Here is an 18,178-nt window from a genome sequence, read left to right as displayed (position 1 = left end):
TGGGTAGTAACAGTTTATACAGTGTGTGGTGGCGCTCTGTGACCAGTGGTGGGTAGTAACAGTTTACACAGTGTGTGGTGGTGTGCTGTGACCAGTGGTGGATATAACAGTTTACACAGTGTGTGGTGGCGCTCTGTGACCAGTGGTGGGTAGTAACAGTTTATACAGTGTGTGGTGGCGCTCTGTGACCAGTGGTGGGTAGTAACAGTTTACACAGTGTGTGGTGGTGTGCTGTGACCAGTGGTGGATATAACAGTTTACACAGTGTGTGGTGGCGCTCTGTGACCAGTGGTGTGTAGTAACATAACAGTTTACACAGTGTGTGGTGGCGCTCTGTGACCAGTGGTGTGTAGTAACATAACAGTTTACACAGTGTGTGGAAGGCGCTCTGTGACCAGTGGTGGGTAGTATCATTTTACACAGTGTGTGGTGGTGCTCTGTGACCAGTGGTGGGTATAACATTTTACACAGTGTGTGGTAGCGCTCTGTGACCAGTGGTGGGTAGTAACATTTTACACAATGCGTGGTGGTGCGCTGTGACCAGTGGTGGGTAGTAACAGTTTACACAGTGCGTGGTGGTGCTCTGTGACCAGTGGTGGGTAGTGACAGTTTACACAGTGTGTGGTGGTGCTCTGTGACCAGTGGTGGGTAGTAACAGTTTACACAATGCGTGGTGGTGCGCTGTGACCAGTGGTGGGTAGTAACAGTTTACACAGTGCGTGGTGGTGCTCTGTGACCAGTGGTGGGTAGTGACATTTTATACAGTGTGTGGTGGTGCTCTGTGACCAGTGGTGGGTAGTAACAGTTTACACAGTGCGTGGTGGTGCGCTGTGACCAGTGGTGGGTAGTAACAGTTTACACAGTGCGTGGTGGTGCGCTGTGACCAGTGGTGGGTAGTAACAGTTTACACAGTGTGTGGTGGTGCGCTGTGACCAGTGGTGGGTAGTAACAGTTTACACAGTGTGTGGTGGTGCGCTGTGACCAGTGGTGGGTAGTAACAGTTTACACAATGCGTGGTGGTGCGCTGTGACCAGTGGTGGATATAACAGTTTACACAATGTGTGGTGGTGCTCTGTGACCAGTGGTGGGTAGTGACAGTTTATACAGTGCGTGGTGGTGCTCTGTGACCAGTGGTGGGTAGTGACAGTTTATACAGTGTGTGGTGGTGCTCTGTGACCAGTGGTGGGTAGTGACAGTTTATACAGTGCGTGGTGGTGCTCTGTGACCAGTGGTGGGTAGTGACAGTTTATACAGTGAGTGGTGGTGCTCTGTGACCAGTGGTGGGTAGTGACAGTTTATACAGTGCCTGGTGGTGCTCTGTGACCAGTGGTGGGTAGTAACATTTTACACAGTGCGTGGTGGTGCTCTGTGACCAGTGGTGGGTAGTAACATTTTACACAGTGCGTGGTGGTGCTCTGTGACCAGTGGTGTGTAGTAACATTTTACACAGTGCGTGGTGGTGCTCTGTGACCAGTGGTGGGTAGTAACATTTTACACAGTGCGTGGTGGTGCTCTGTGACCAGTGGTGTGTAGTAACATTTTACACAGTGAGTGGTGGTGCTCTGTGACCAGTGGTGGGTAGTAACATTTTACACAGTGCGTGGTGGTGCTCTGTGACCAGTGGTGGGTAGTAACATTTTACACAGTGCGTGGTGGTGCTCTGTGACCAGTGGTGTGTAGTAACATTTTACACAGTGCGTGGTGGTGCTCTGTGACCAGTGGTGGGTAGTAACATTTTACACAGTGCGTGGTGGTGCTCTGTGACCAGTGGTGTGTAGTAACATTTTACACAGTGCGTGGTGGTGCTCTGTGACCAGTGGTGGGTAGTAACATTTTACACAGTGCGTGGTGGTGCTCTGTGACCAGTGGTGGGTAGTAACATTTTACACAGTGTGTGGTGGTGCTCTGTGACCAGTGGTGTGTAGTAACATTTTACACAGTGTGTGGTGGTGGTCTGTGACCAGTGGTGTGTAGTAACATTTTACACAATGCGTGGTGGTGCGCTGTGACCAGTGGTGTGTAGTAACAGTTTACACAGTGTGTGGTGGTGCGCTGTGACCAGTGGTGGATATAACAGTTTACACAGTGTGTGGTGGTGCTCTGTGACCAGTGGTGGGTAGTAACAGTTTACACAGTGTGTGGTGGTGCGCTGTGACCAGTGGTGGGTAGTACAGTTTACACAGTGTGTGGTGGTGCGCTGTGACCAGTGGTGGGTAGTAACAGTTTACACCGTGTGTGGTGGTGCGCTGTGACCAGTGGTGGGTAGTAACAGTTTACACAGTGTGTGGTGGTGCTCTGTGACCAGTGGTGGGTAGTAACAGTTTACACAGTGTGTGGTGGTGCGCTGTGACCAGTGGTGGGTAGTAACAGTTTACACAGTGTGTGGTGGTGCTCTGTGACCAGTGGTGGGTAGTAACAGTTTACACAGTGTGTGGTGGTGTGCTGTGACCAGTGGTGGATATAACAGTTTACACAGTGTGTGGTGGCGCTCTGTGACCAGTGGTGGGTAGTAACATAACAGTTTACACAGTGTGTGGTGGCGCGCTGTGACCAGTGGTGGATATAACAGTTTACACAGTGTGTGGTGGCGCTCTGTGACCAGTGGTGTGTAGTAACATAACAGTTTACACAGTGTGTGGTGGCGCTCTGTGACCAGTGGTGGGTAGTAACAGTTTACACAGTGTGTGGAAGGCGCTCTGTGACCAGTGGTGGGTAGTATCATTTTACACAGTGTGTGGTGGCGCTCTGTGACCAGTGGTGGGTAGTACAGTTTACACAGTGTGTGGTGGTGCGCTGTGACCAGTGGTGGGTATAACAGTTTACACAGTGTGTGGTGGTGCTCTGTGACCAGTGGTGGGTAGTAACAGTTTACACAGTGTGTGGAAGGCGCTCTGTGACCAGTGGTGGGTAGTATCATTTTACACAGTGTGTGGTGGCGCTCTGTGACCAGTGGTGGGTAGTAACAGTTTACACAGTGTGTGGAAGGCGCTCTGTGACCAGTGGTGGGTAGTAACAGTTTACACAGTGTGTGGAAGGCGCTATGTGACCAGTGGTGGGTAGTACAGTAACATTGTACACAGTCTTCACAAGATAACGGCAGCTAGTGAGATCTAGACCCATGGAAGGGGAGGGAATATTTATAATTTTGAGAGTTGAGTGGGGGTAGTGCCCCCAATCTGATTAACAAGTGGATAATATCAGATATTCCTAGTTTTTTATTTATTTTCTAAATATATTAATAGTTACAAATAATAAAATAAAAAATAAAAATTCATACATCAACCTGATCATTGACATAAGTGCATTTTAACGTGGGGTTTTTTATAAAATGAGAAATTGTATTTACTTTAGTTCTTGGGATGTTCGGATGAGTTCATGGAAAAGGGGGAAAACAATTCCAAGAGAAAGTGATCAGAGTGTACATCCAATAGCTGATAATTAATTAATCAATCTGCTGTTGTGGTGTCATTAAACAAAACACTTCTTTGTTTGATTAGAGTGGGTGGGACGTAGCCCTGTGGTACAACACTCGCTCAATGTGTGGTCGGTGTGAGATCGATCCCCGTTGGTGGGCCCATTGGGCTATTTCTCATTCCAGCCATTGCACCATGACTGGTATATCAAAGTCTGTGGTATGTACTACCTTGTCTTTGGGACGGTGCATATAAAAGATCCCTTGCTGCTAATAGAAAAGAGTAGCCCATGAAGTGACGGCAGTGGGTTTCCTCTCTCAATATCTTTGTGGTCCTTATATATCTGATGTCATATAACTGTAAATAAAATGTGTTTAGTGCATTGTTAAATAAAACATTTCTTTCTTTCTTTCTTTGATCAGAATATCAACAATGCTTGTATTAATTAATGTTTGTTATCAGGTTTCTCGATTATGGAGAACCAAAGTGGAAGGGCCAGGCCTTGGAATGTCTGGGGAACCTCAACACATTTTCCGACCATGTGCGAGAGAACTTCATAGCAACTTTGGACTGGCTACATGAACACGCCTGCTCAAGATCTTACGGCTTAGGTGATTCTTTCTCTTCTAATAGCTTGAATGTTTCCAAGACGTAGCTTGTTATAAAACAGTTGTTAATGACTTGTAATAGCTCGAATGTTTCCAAAACATAGCTTGTCGTAAAATAGATGTTAATGTCTTTTAACTCTTATCCACCCAGCTTTACCTCGTGAAATATGTAGTTGTGAACCTACATTATTCAACCTCAAATTCTAAAAAAACAACCAAATTTAACATGTGTGTCATAGTTTAGAGGACATGTTAGTGAGTCTAATTACCAAAATAAAATTTACAGAAGAATTTATTAATATTTAAAAAAAAATTAAAAAATTAAAAACCTTACGATCATGATCCATGATCACTTTCAATCGACCATGAGTAATCCATTTATCATCTACTTCAAAGTCTGTATTATCAGTTATTTTTGGCAAATATATCCTTTACAAATCTTCAGTTTTCATTAAATAATAATGTCCAACATGTTTTAAAAGAAATAATTATACAAATAGCAAGAAATCGAACCCATGTGCGCATTGCATCATCAATAACATTTGCACAAATTTAGACCTTTTTTTTTTCTTTTTCTTTTTCTTTTTGATATTGCGATAACAACTTAAATACGAATACCAGTCAACAAAATACACCCAACATGTTCGATTGTCATTCTGCTATGTTCTAGCATTCACAGAATTAAGATAGATAACTCCTGTGAATGTTGACAGCTGTGTTTACCAAGACCAGTTTTTACGTTAGTTTTATGCATCTCAACTGCAGTTGAGAATGGGAGGGAAAGAGTTAAAGCATGAATGTTTCCAAGACATAGCTTGTCACAAAACAGGTGTCTTCTAATAAGCAAAAAAATATTGATTCTTTCATCTTTACATCAATAGCCATCAGACAATTTTGTTTTCTACTTCAGAGTCTTATTTACTTATGAAATAGTACTATGCTATGGAGTGTGTCACTTTACAGACAACTAGCAACATTATTTTTAGTCCCGTACCGTTCAAAGGAGAGAGGACTATAGGTTTTTATCTCTGTTCATCTATCTGTCTATCTACATGTCTGTTCCACTTGTAGTCTTCTGTACTTTTTTTCACTATGCCTCAAGATACTGAGCTGAAATTTTGTGTATAGCTAATCGAAAAAAGTAGCCCATGAAGTGGCGACAGTGGGTTTCCTCTCTCAATATTTGTGTGGTCCTTAACCATATGTGTGATGCCATATAACCGAAAATAAAATGTGTTGAGTGTGTCGTTAAATGAAACATTTCCTTCCTTCCATCGTAATTTACCCATTTTTGGTTGTTGTTGTATTCAGGTTCCCGGATGCCGTGGGACGAGCAGTATCTGATTGAATCTTTGTCCGACTCAACGATATACAACGCATATTACACTGTGGCTCACCTGCTCCAAGGTGGACTTGTTGACGGGAGCAAGACGGGTCCTGCCAGTATAAGGTTACTCAGTGTTCCAAGTGTAGATCAGCTTTATGGTACAGTGTAGTGCCAATACAAGGTTACTTTGTGTTCAAGTGTAGATCAGCTTAGTAGTGTCAATATACAGTTACTCGGTGTTCAAGTGTAGATCAGCTTAGTAGTGTCAATATACAGTTACTCAGTGTTCAAGTGTAGATCAGCTTAGTAGTGTCAATATACAGTTACTCAGTGTTCAAGTGTAGATCAGCTTAGTAGTGCCAATATAAGGTTACTCAGTGTTGAAGTGTAGATCAGCTTAGTGTCAATATAAGGTTACTCAGTGTTGAAGTGTAGATCAGCTTAGTAGTGTCAATATACAGTTACTCAGTGTTCAAGTGTAGATCAGCTTAGTAGTGTCAATATACAGTTACTCAGTGTTCAAGTGTAGATCAGCTTAGTAGTGTCAATATACAGTTACTCAGTGTTCAAGTGTTGATCAGCTTGGTAGTGTCAATATAAGGTTACTCAGTGTCCAAGTGTAGATCAGCTTTGTAGTGTCAATATAAGGTTACTCAGTGTCCAAGTGTAGATCAGCTTAGTAGTGTCAATATAAGGTTACTCAGTGTCCAAGTGTAGATCAGCTTAGTAGTGTCAATATAAGGTTACTCAGTGTCCAAGTGTAGATCAGCTTAGTAGTGTCAATATAAGGTTACTCAGTGTTCAAGTGTAGATCAGATTAGTAGTGCCAATATACAGTTACTCAGTGTTCAGTGTAGATCAGCTTAGTAGTGTCAATATACAGTTACTCGGTGTTCAAGTGTAGATCAGCTTAGTAGTGTCAATATACAGTTACTCGGTGTTCAAGTGTAGATCAGCTTTATGGTACAGAGTAGTGTAGAATGTATGCTAGTTAATACAAGTCATCTCATGTTTTACATATCTTTAAGTATGCAGTGATCTACTTTGTCAGTATCTGTATACTGCTGTTCCTGTACCAGCCTTGTAATGTGGTTTGCAAAGATTATCATTGTTCCTTAGACTTAGTTAAAGCAGCACTGATTTCTAAAAAAAAAAAAAATTAAATACCTTCTATATATATATGTCGCTTCTACAATTTCAGACCTGAGCAGCTGACTTTGGAAGTGTGGGACTACATATTCTTCAAGAACGCTCCATTTCCCAAGAATTGTGGCATCTCGAAGGAAATTCTTGACAAACTGAAGAATGAGTTTGAATACTGGTACCCAGTGGACATCAGGATGTCAGGGAAAGACCTCGTCCCCAACCACCTCACCTACTACATCTACTGCCACTGCGCTATCTGGCCAGATGACAAGTAAGTCAGGAGCTGATTTGGTGTGAGGTTGATGACAATTTGCACTGTGTCCCCAACTTCAGAATGCGAGAAAATCCAGTATTTAACAGATGAATTTTAATTAGTTTTTTAGAGGGGTGATATAATATTGGCTGGGGTTTAGGGGATTCAAAATACACGCATGCACACACACGTCAAATAAAATTGAGTACTATCCTGTTTTCTCAGCATTTGTGGATTCATATCTCAAGTAACATGTTGTCAGTGATTGGCAGGTCAAATCTTTTCATTCCTCTCTCATTTATAGTGATGCACTAATGGATAAAAAGGGTGGGATTTAGCTCAGTCAGTTGAGCACTTGCCTGAGGTGCTTTTGTCACAGGATCAAAACACCTCAGTGGATCCAGTTTTTTCTCATTCCAACCAGTACACCATGACTGGTCAAAGGCTGTGGTATGTGCCCTCCTGTCTGTGGGAAAGTGCATATAAAAGAACCTTCGTTGCATTAGAAACAATGTAGCAGGTTTCCTCTGATGACTATGTGTCAGAATTGCATCCAGTAGCCGATGATTAATTGATCAATGTGCTCTAGTGGTGTTGTTACACAAACAAACTTTAAACTCTTTAATGGGTGAAATTTGATTCCAATTCACAGATGGCCACCAGGAAGATTCTGCATTTAGTTGAACGAGCCTCTTATGAACACAACAATATTACAAAGCATTTTTTGTTTTGTTTTTGTGTGTGTTTTTTTCAGTGAGGTGGGGGGGGGTGAATTATTAAAAGTACCCAGTCTTGTTGTTATTTGTTATTTTTATTTAATTTGTGACAAATTAAATGCACCATTCATACATAGGAAAATAATTGTATTAAATTATTATTATAAGGAAACAGACAACATACGTGAATGACATCATAAAACACCTAAGTTGGGAGACCTCACTTTGATGTGGGGCAACTCACTTTGATACAAAGCAGCGGTCAGTTTGGGATCGATCCCCGTCGGTGGGCCCATTGAGCTATTTCTCGTCCCAGCTAGTGCACCACGACTGGTATATCAAAGGCTTATAAAAGATCCCTTGCTACTAAAGGAAAACTGTAGCAGGTTTCCTATCTAAGACTATATGTCCAAGTTACCCAATGTTTGACCTCCAACAGCCAATGATTAATAAATCAATGTGTTCTAGTGGTGTTGTTAAACAAAACAAACTTTTTCTTGCTACAAAGCAAGACGTTGAATGCTATAAGAACAATAGCTTGTCTTATCTCACTGCATGCAGGTAATATTAATATGCAGTTACTGGGGTCATCGGTTATGCTATAAGAACAATAGCTTGTCTTATTTCACTGCGTGCAGGTAATATCAATATGCAGTTACTGGGGTCAGCGGTTATGGTGGGGATTCCTTATAAAAAGTTAAATTTAGCCACATTTGACAAATAACCATGACTAATTATAATATTAATTCTTAAATTATAAATATTTTGTTTGAAATCTACTTGAAATAAGAACTTATAGAAATACGATCTCAGGTACATTTGTATATTATGAAATATGTCTTTAAAATTAGTTTAAACATCAAAATAATATAAACATTCTTTTGTACTTGACATTGATATTTTATTATTCAGATCAAAATGGCCCAAGGGAATTAGAGCAAATGGTCACATTTTATTGAATTCTGAAAAGGTACGTGAAGGCTTGACCGTATGTTATATCTTATCAATAGCTAGGAATCTGACGTAGGCAGGTTATTAGATAGTTTGTATATGCACACAGTTCAGGTCACAAACCTGGTCAGTGGGTTGCGACTTGGTAGTCTGTGCCAAATTAACTCATCACAAGTCTTATTGCTTGTCCATGGTGGATAATGCAGGGGACGAGATGTACACACGGTCTTAGACAGGTTATGGATGAATGTTTTAAATATGTTTTCATGTTTTTTAACCCTTAACGTTTAATCAAGGATTGTCTGTTACTTTGTTTAGTTTCTTCAGGGTGTGAACAGAAGAAAAGCATGTGTGAACTGTGTGAATTGTTTGTTTGTTACCTTAAATAGATCTTAAAATAATTTGAAAGGAATGGGATAGTTTGATTGTATATTAATTTTCCACCATTATATATAATTTGCCTTATTTTGTTCACAATTATATTTTTTCTTTTACATTCAAAGTACAAATTAAGGAAGTTAGTGAGACAGAGACAGACAGACAGACAGACAGAGAGAGAGAGAGAGAGAGAGACAGAGAGACTGACTCACTCACTCACTCACTCACTCACTCACTCACTCACTCACTCACTCACTCACTGACCTCACTTCACTCACTTCACTCACTTCACTCACTTCACTTCACTCACTCACTCACTCTATAAAACCACAGTATTTTGCCAGTTGTTGAGAAAGACAATTTTTAGGAATTTTTCAAAATCTTTTGTGCAAACAATTGTTACAGTGAAGAAAATACTTCTTTAAAAAAACATGCAAAAACAAAAAACCCAATAGGAATCTGACGTAGGCAGGTTATTAGATAGTTTGTATATGCACACAGTTCAGGTCACAAACCTGGTCAGTGGGTTGCGACTTGGTAGTCTGTGCCAAATTAACTCATCACAAGTCTTATTGCTTGTCCATGGTGGATAATGCAGGGGACAAGATGTACACAAGGTCTTAGATAATAATAATAATAATAATAAATTCTATATTTAGTGAGGGTGACACAGTTAGCAAAAACTAATCTTCCTTGAGGCCCTCAAGTACAAACAATACAGAATTACAATACATACAGGTTATGGATGAATGTTTTAAATATGTTTTAGACAGGTTATGGATGAATACTTAAATATGTTTTAGACAGGTTATGGATGAATATTTTAAATGTGTTTTAAATATGTTTTAGACAGGTTATGGATGAATGTTTTAAATATGTTTTAGACTGGTGATGGATGAATGTTTTAAATATGTTTTTGTGTTTTTTAATCCTTAATGTTTAATCAAGGATTGTCTGTTACTTTGTTTAGTTTCTTCAGGGTGTGAACAGAAGAAAGCATGTGTGAACTGTGTGAATTGTTTTTTTGTTTCCTTAAATAGATCTTAAAATAATTTGTAAGGAATGGGATAGTTTGATTGTATATTAATTGTCCACTATTATATATAATAAGACAATTTGTCTTATTTTGTTCGTAATTATATATTTTTTCTTTTACATTCATAGTACAAATTAAGGAATTTAGAGCGAGAGAGAGAGAGATAGATTGAGATTGTGAGCGAGTGAGACAGAAAGAGATTGATTGATTGATTGATTGATTGATTGATTAAATCAGAATATAATTCTATATAACAAATATCTGTTGCTAATTGTTGAGAAAGACTTGAAATTTGTTTTCTAGCTTACGGTCACTTGAGCCATTTTTGTTTTTACAAAATATTTTGTGCAATCAGTTGTTACAATGAAAGAAATGCTTCTTTAAAAAAAAAAAATTACATTGTTTCCATTCTTATTGAGTTACTGTAGACTTTTGAAATGAAATAAATGTTCCAAACTTAAATACTCTGTAACAAAATTTGACTTCTATTTTTATTTGTCAAATATGGTTATTCTTTGATGTGTGAGTTACATATTCCAGTCACAAGTCATTTATATTACAGTTTGAATAACTGTAGTTAGTATGTGGTGATTTGAATAACTGTAGTTAGTATGTGGTGATTTGAATAACTGTAGTTAGTATGTGGTGATTTGAATAACTGTAGTTAGTATGTGGTGATTTGGTGAAGCAAAGCTTATGTCCCTCACGTGTGATATGAAAATATGTATGCACATAGTTCAGGTTAACATTCTGGTCAGTGGATGATACACTTGGTAGCATGTGCCACAAGAACCATGTTCTTTATCATTCTTCCAGACCACCATGTCTTGGCGGAGATATTTGTGGACATTACACATCCATTAAATAGTTATATACTAACTTATTTATTCCAGTATTTGTCACAGGCATTTGATTTTCAAACCTGAATTAACAGGTTTTGTCAACAGACAAATGTCACTGATATGATTCCTCAAACGTTCAGTGATCAAAGTCACAGAAATTCTTGTTACAGTATCTCTTTTATTCTACAATAAAGTTGAAATATTTTCATTTTATGTTAGTCATATTATATACTTTTTTTAAATCTTTTTTTTATATATATATTTTTAACCTCTAAATTTATTGCATTATGACTAACTGTAACCTGTAACCACAACTTTGCCTTCTATTTTGCAGATGTCAAAATCAACTGGCAATTTCCTGACTTTGTCGGAAGCAATCTCCAAGTACTCTGCGGATGGTAATACATTTTTTGGTTTTTACTTAGTTTTTATTTTGTAGTCTATTAAGTTGCAGTTGGTGATTTTATATGTAATATCTAATACAACCTTTCAGAATTTGGCCAATTTTTATAATTAGTATATTTCTGTCAGTAAAATTGATAATATTGGACAATGGAGTGAAACGTGCTGTAAAGTTACAGACAACAGCACACTTTTAATTTTAACTGGTTGTTTGGTGTACCATAAGTTGTTTTAGTGTGGATAATGAGAGGAGAAATCTGTGTCTGGCTGTATGGTGTAACATAAGTTATTTTGGTCTGGAGAACGAGAGGTAGCCTGTGTCTGCCACATAGATATGCTGCTAGATGTCTTGTACATGCAATTCCCTTAACTTTCTGACTTTTGCAGGCGAGATATCTCACCTGACGTCACGCAAGCCGACACTGTATAATGCATGCAGTACATTCACTCATTCATATTCCTCATCAATTTGCATGTGTCTGACTGGAAATAATAAAACAATACAGACAGTTTTAAAACTGTAAAATATCTCACATCACCAGACATCATTTTACAGACAGTTTTAAAACTGTAAAATATCTCCTATCATCTGACATTATAAATTGATTTAATGATCTAAAATTGAATTCTTCCCCCTTTCACCCGAAATTCTTGATTTTAGTTCTTTCTGAAAAGTGTTTCACCTGCTCATCACATGTTTCCATGTTAAAGTTTTTGCCAGTGTCTTGTCCAGTTTGATAGCGACATGATAGATTATGTTTTCACTGTTTAAATGTTATGGAAGATGAGTTTCATTTTATTTTAAAATGTCCCTTATATACTGATTTGAGAAAAAAATACATTAAACCTTATTACTGGAAAAAGCCATAATTTTTTAAGCTACTGCAATTATATAATGTACAAAATTCTAAAACTTTATGTAATTTTGGAAAATATTTATATAAAGCAGTTAAATTAAGAAAAGAAGTTTTTTAAGGCATTTTCCGTATGTGTGTAGTTTATTTGTTTCATGTGACATGTATGTTTTCTTGTTTATTGAAGTTTGTTCTCCTGTGGTTACGTATTTTAGTTTATATATGAACAGATGAGCTGTAAAGCTTAATATGAATAAAGAACTTGAGATTGTGATATTGATTGGTGTTTGTACAGGTATGAGGATGTGTCCGGTTTGATATTGATTGGTGTTTGTACAGGTATGAGGATGTCCAGTTTGATATTGATTGGTGTTTGTACAGGAATGAGGGTGTCCAGTTTGATATTGATTGGTGTTTGTACAGGAATGAGGGTGTCCAGTTTGATATTGATTGGTGTTTGTACAGGTATGAGGATGTCCAGTTTGATATTGATTGGTGTTTGTACAGGAATGAGGGTGTCCAGTTTGATATTGATTGGTGTTTGTACAGGAATGAGGGTGTCCAGTTTGATATTGATTGGTGTTTGTGCAGGTATGAGGATGTGTCCAGTTTGATATTGATTGGTGTTTGTACAGGTATAAGGATGTGTCCAGTTTGATATTGATTGGTGTTTGTACAGGAATGAGGGTGTCCAGTTTGATATTGATTGGTGTTTGTGCAGGTATGAGGATGTGTCCAGTTTGATATTGATTGGTGTTTGTGCAGGTATGAGGATGTGTCCAGTTTGATATTGATTGGTGTTTGTACAGGAATGAGGGTGTCCAGTTTGATATTGATTGGTGTTTGTGCAGGTATGAGGATGTGTCCAGTTTGATATTGATTGGTGTTTGTACAGGTATAAGGATGTGTCCAGTTTGATATTGATTGGTATTTGTGCAGGTATGAGGATGTGTCCAGTTTGATATTGATTGGTGTTTGTACAGGTATGAGGATGTGTCCAGTTTGATATTGATTGGTGTTTGTACAGGTATGAGGATGTGTCCAGTTTGATATTGATTGGTGTTTGTGCAGGTATGAGGATGTGTCCAGTTTGATATTGATTGGTGTTTGTGCAGGTATGAGGATGTGTCCAGTTCGATATTGATTGGTGTTTGTACGGGTATGAGGATGTGTCCAGTTTGATATTGATTGGTGTTTGTACGGGTATGAGGATGTGTCCAGTTCGATTTGTCGCCTGTCCTGTTTTCCCTGTATTTAAATGATCTAGATAATTACTTAAAAAGCCAAAATTGTACTGGGGTATCCCTGGATAGAGATGAAACGTTCGATAAAACAGCTCTTTACTTTTTATGTTTATTATATGCTGACGATACTGCGCTTCTCGCATCAAACGCCTCTGACTTACAACAATCCCTAAATGTCTTTTTACAATATTGCAATAAATGGAAACTCAAAGTAAATGCAAGTAAAACTAAAATAATCATTTTCAATGGCACCAGTAATGATTACAAGAAAGTTTTTATACTTGGACATGATGTGCTTGAAAACGTAAAAGAATATAAATACTTAGGTCTTACTTTTACCAAACTAAATAAATTTAATACAAGCAAAAAACTACTAACTCAAAAGGCAACAAAAGCAATGTACTTTGTTCTGTCTAAATCCAAAGACAATAACTTTTCAATAGAATGCAAATTAAAACTATTTGATTCCATTGTACTCCCGATTCTCTTATACGGGTGCGAAATATGGGGTTATGAAAACATCGATATCATTGAAACTATTCATATAAAATTCCTAAGACACATCTTACCAGTTAAAAAAGGCACCCCGCTATTCATGTTATATGGAGAACTAGGAAGAAGACCCCTTAAACTAATTATTCAACAAAGAATTATAAGCTTTTGGGCCCGTATCGTATCTGGTAAACAAACAAAATCATCGTTTTTACTGCATGAATTAATGTTACACGACTCTTCTGTTAATGGATATAGTTATAAATGGATAAAAATGGTCGAAGATATATTTAACCAGCTAGGCATGACAAATGTTTGTATGTCACGGAACTTTTCATCCGTAAAAATACTTCTTAATCAAGTAAAATTAAGACAAAACGACCAGTATTTACAACAATGGAATACAAACATAACTTTATCATCAAAAGGTAAAACGTACACTATATTTAAGGAAAACCTTAGATTAGAAAAATATCTTATTATATTACCACAAACATGTTGGACTATATTACTCAAATTTAGAACATCTAATCACTACTTACCAATCGAAACAGGACGCTGGAACAACACCCCAGTGGAAGATCGAACGTGCACATTATGTAACAATAATGATATTGGAGACGAATTTCACTATTTATTCACATGTACTTATTTCACTAACTACCGTAAAAATTTGCTTAAGCCATATTATTATAATAAACCAAGTACGCTGAAATTTAAACAACTAATGACGAATAGCAAAATAAGTGTTCTCAAGAAATTATGTAAATTAATAAAAGAAATTATTAATAAATGCAGTAAACCCTAAAATATATGTATATGAATTATGTACAATGTCTTATTACTACCCAAGTATACATGTATATATGTGTGCGCATGTCTGATTAGCACATTTGGTAGGAATTACAATAATGTGACATTACATTACTTTATTCTAATTGTATTATATTATTCCTTATTATTCTATTGCATTTGTATTATACTATTGTCTCTATTACTTTATTGCATTTGTATTAATACTATTGTACTATTGTCTCCTGTAAACCCTATCTTGTCACTACAGTTTATATATCATGTTCCTCATATGCCGTTGTGTAACGGCCTGAGTGTAATAAAGTTCTGTTCTGTTCTGTTATTGATTGGTGTTTGTACGGGTATGAGGATGTGTCCAGTTTGATATTGATTGGTGTTTGTACAGGTATAAGGATGTGTCCAGTTTGATATTGATTGGTGTTTGTACAGGTATAAGGATGTGTCCACTTTGATATTGATTGATGTTTGTACAGGTATAAGGATGTGTCCAGTTTGATATTGATTGGTGTTTGTACAGGTATAAGGATGTGTCCACTTTGATATTGATTGATGTTTGTACAGGTATGAGGATGTCCAGTTTGATATTGATTGGTGTTTGTGCAGGTATAAGGATGTGTCCAGTTTGATATTGATTGGTGTTTGTACAGGTATGAGGATGTCCAGTTTGATATTGATTGGTGTTTGTGCAGGTATAAGGATGTGTCCAGTTTGATATTGATTGGTGTTTGTACAGGTATAAGGATGTGTCCAGTTTGATATTGATTGATGTTTGTACAGGTATAAGGATGTGTCCAGTTTGATATTGATTGGTGTTTGTACAGGTATAAGGATGTGTCCATTTTGATATTGATTGGTGTTTGTGCAGGTATGAGGATGTGTCCAGTTTGATATTGATTGGTGTTTGTACAGGTATAAGGATGTGTCCAGTTTGATTTGTATTGGTGTTTGTACGGGTATGAGGATGTCCAGTTTGATATTGATTGGTGTTTGTACATGTATAAGGATGTGTCCAGTTTGATATTGATTGGTGTTTGTACATGTATAAGGATATGTCCAGTTTGATATTGATTGGTGTTTGTACAGGTATAAGGATGTGTCCATTTTGATATTGATTGGTGTTTGTACAGGTATAAGGATGTGTCCAGTTTGATATTGATTGGTGTTTGTACAGGTATAAGGATGTGTCCAGTTTGATATTGATTGATGTTTGTACAGGTATAAGGATGTGTCCAGTTTGATATTGATTGGTGTTTGTACAGGTATGAGGATGTCCAGTTTGATATTGATTGGTGTTTGTGCAGGTATAAGGATGTGTCCAGTTTGATATTGATTGGTGTTTGTACAGGTATGAGGATGTGTCCAGTTTGATATTGATTGATGTTTGTACAGGTATGAGGTTGTCCAGTTTGATATTGATTGGTGTTTGTACAGATATAAGGATGTGTCCAGTTTGATATTGATTGGTGTTTGTACAGGTATAAGGATGTGTCCAGTTTGATATTGATTGGTGTTTGTACAGGTATAAGGATGTGTCCAGTTTGATATTGATTGATGTTTGTACAGGTATAAGGATGTGTCCAGTTTGATATTGATTGGTGTTTGTACAGGTATGAGGATGTCCAGTTTGATATTGATTGGTGTTTGTGCAGGTATAAGGATGTGTCCAGTTTGATATTGATTGGTGTTTGTACAGGTATGAGGATGTGTCCAGTTTGATATTGATTGATGTTTGTACAGGTATGAGGTTGTCCAGTTTGATATTGATTGGTGTTTGTACAGGTATAAGGATGTGTCCAGTTTGATTTGTATTGGTGTTTGTACAGGTATGAGGATGTGTCCAGTTTGATTTGTATTGGTGTTTGTACAGGTATGAGGATGTCACTGGCCGATGCGGGCGACACTGTGGAGGATGCCAACTTCGTGGAGAAGATGGCAGACGCGGGGCTGCTGCGTTTGTATACGTTCCTCGAGTGGGTGCGCGACACCCTGGCCACGATGGACACGCTGCGGTCCGGACCTGTCCAACAGTACACATTCAGCGATAACGTCTTTCTCAGGCAGGTTTCTTCTCATGGCCTCATTACGTGTGGCATTTAGTTTGTGTAGTTGGTGGGTGGGAGGTCTAGTTGGTGGTTGGGAGGTCTAGTTGGTAGGTGGGAGGTGTAGTTGGTGGGTGGGAGGTCTAGTTGGTAGGTGGGAGGTGTTAATGATGGGTCGGAGGTGTAGTTGGTGGGTGGAAGGTAGTTGGTGGGTGGGAGGTATAATTGGTGGCTGAGAGGTGTAGTTGGTGGGTGAGTGATCTAGTTGGCGGGTGGGTGGGTGATGTAGTTGTTGGTGGGTGGGAGGTGTAGTTGGTGGGTGATCTAGTTGGTGGGTAGTCTGTGTAGTTGGTGTGTAGTCTGGGTAGTTGGTGTGTAGTCTGTGTAGTTAGGGTGTAGTTGGTGGGTAGTCGGTGTAGTTAGGGTGTAGTTGGTGTGTAGTCTGGGTAGTTGGTGTGTAGTCTGTGTAGTTAGGGTGTAGTTGGTGTGTAGTCTGGGTAGTTGGTGTGTAGTCTGTGTAGTTAGGGTGTAGTTGGTGTGTAGTTAGGGTGTAGTTGGTGTGTAGTCTGTGTATTTGATGGATAATCTGTGTAGTTGGTGGTTGGGTGGGTAGGTGGTCTAGTTGGTGGGTAGTCTGTGTAGTTGGTGTGTAGTATGGGTAGTTGGTGTGTAGTCTGTGTAGTTAGGGTGTAGTTGGTGGGTAGTCGGTGTAGTTGGTGTGTAGTATGGGTAGTTGGTGTGTAGTCTGTGTAGTTAGGGTGTAGGTGGTGGGTAGTCGGTGTAGTTGGTGTGTAGTATGGGTAGTTGGTGTGTAGTCTGTGTAGTTAGGGTGTAGTTGGTGGGTAGTCTGTGTAGTTGGTGTGTAGTATGGGTAGTTGGTGTGTAGTCTGTGTAGTTAGGGTGTAGTTGGTGGGTAGTCGGTGTAGTTGGTGAGTGGGAGGGAGGTCTAGTTGGTGGGTGGGAGGGAGGTCTAGTTGGTGAGTGGGAGGTCTAGTTGGTGGGTGGGTGGGATGTCTAGTTGGAGGGTGAGATGTCTAGTTGGTGGGTGGGAGGTCTAGTTTGAGGGTGAGGTGTCTAATTGGTGGGTGGGAGGTCTAGTTGGTGGGTGGGACGGTGAGAGGGGTAGTTTGTGGGTACTCTGTGTAGTTGGTGTATAGTTTGTGTAGTTGGTGGGTGGGAGGTGTAGTTGATGGGTGGGAGGTGTAATGGTCTCTCCTCTATTGTCCGTTAATTATGTAATGTTACACAGATATCTTACTATATTATGAGTACTGTAAAGTCGTGTACACATTCCTTTCGTAAATCAGATAGGTGAAATCGGCTTTCACAGCAAATCATCAATTTCAAAATCTTACACTCCACTTTAACAGGAAAAATTGTCATTAGTTGTTTTCAATATTATGCTATTGGTTATTTCAATACTTTTTTGAGTGGTAGTATTAAACATATTTATTATTATGTTTGCAAAGCTCTAATTTATGCACCCAATTCAGATGTAATTAATTATGGCAATTTTTAGCTGTTATTATGTTTACTAGTGACGTTTCGGGATACAGTCATTAAGCGAAATGAAAATTTGTGCTCTACAGATATTGCCCAATGGATGTATATGAGATATCAGTTTTAATGTTTCTTTAACTGGAAATGTGATTTTTATTTTACAG

At 38.5% G+C, this 18,178-nt stretch overlaps 1 protein-coding gene across 2 annotated transcripts in view; it reads left to right on the top strand.

Moving 5' to 3' along the window:
- LOC121375132 (leucine--tRNA ligase, cytoplasmic-like) overlaps window positions 1–18,178 on the top strand; it is a 73,112-nt gene that overhangs the window by 39,272 nt on the left and 15,662 nt on the right. For both annotated transcript variants that reach the window (XM_041502387.1, XM_041502386.1), the window contains exons 17-22: window positions 3,876–4,024; window positions 5,333–5,471; window positions 6,550–6,765; window positions 8,376–8,433; window positions 11,005–11,068; window positions 16,343–16,532. In XM_041502387.1, coding sequence (XP_041358321.1) covers window positions 3,876–4,024; window positions 5,333–5,471; window positions 6,550–6,765; window positions 8,376–8,433; window positions 11,005–11,068; window positions 16,343–16,532 — 816 coding nt within the window. The remainder of the gene's footprint in view (window positions 1–3,875; window positions 4,025–5,332; window positions 5,472–6,549; window positions 6,766–8,375; window positions 8,434–11,004; window positions 11,069–16,342; window positions 16,533–18,178) is intronic.

Source organism: Gigantopelta aegis, chromosome 6 (genome assembly GCF_016097555.1).
Source record: "Gigantopelta aegis isolate Gae_Host chromosome 6, Gae_host_genome, whole genome shotgun sequence".
Classification (NCBI taxonomy): Eukaryota; Metazoa; Mollusca; class Gastropoda; order Neomphalida; family Peltospiridae; genus Gigantopelta; species Gigantopelta aegis.
Note: the sequence above shows the minus strand (reverse complement) of the source record. Positions and strands in the feature narration are given on the sequence as shown.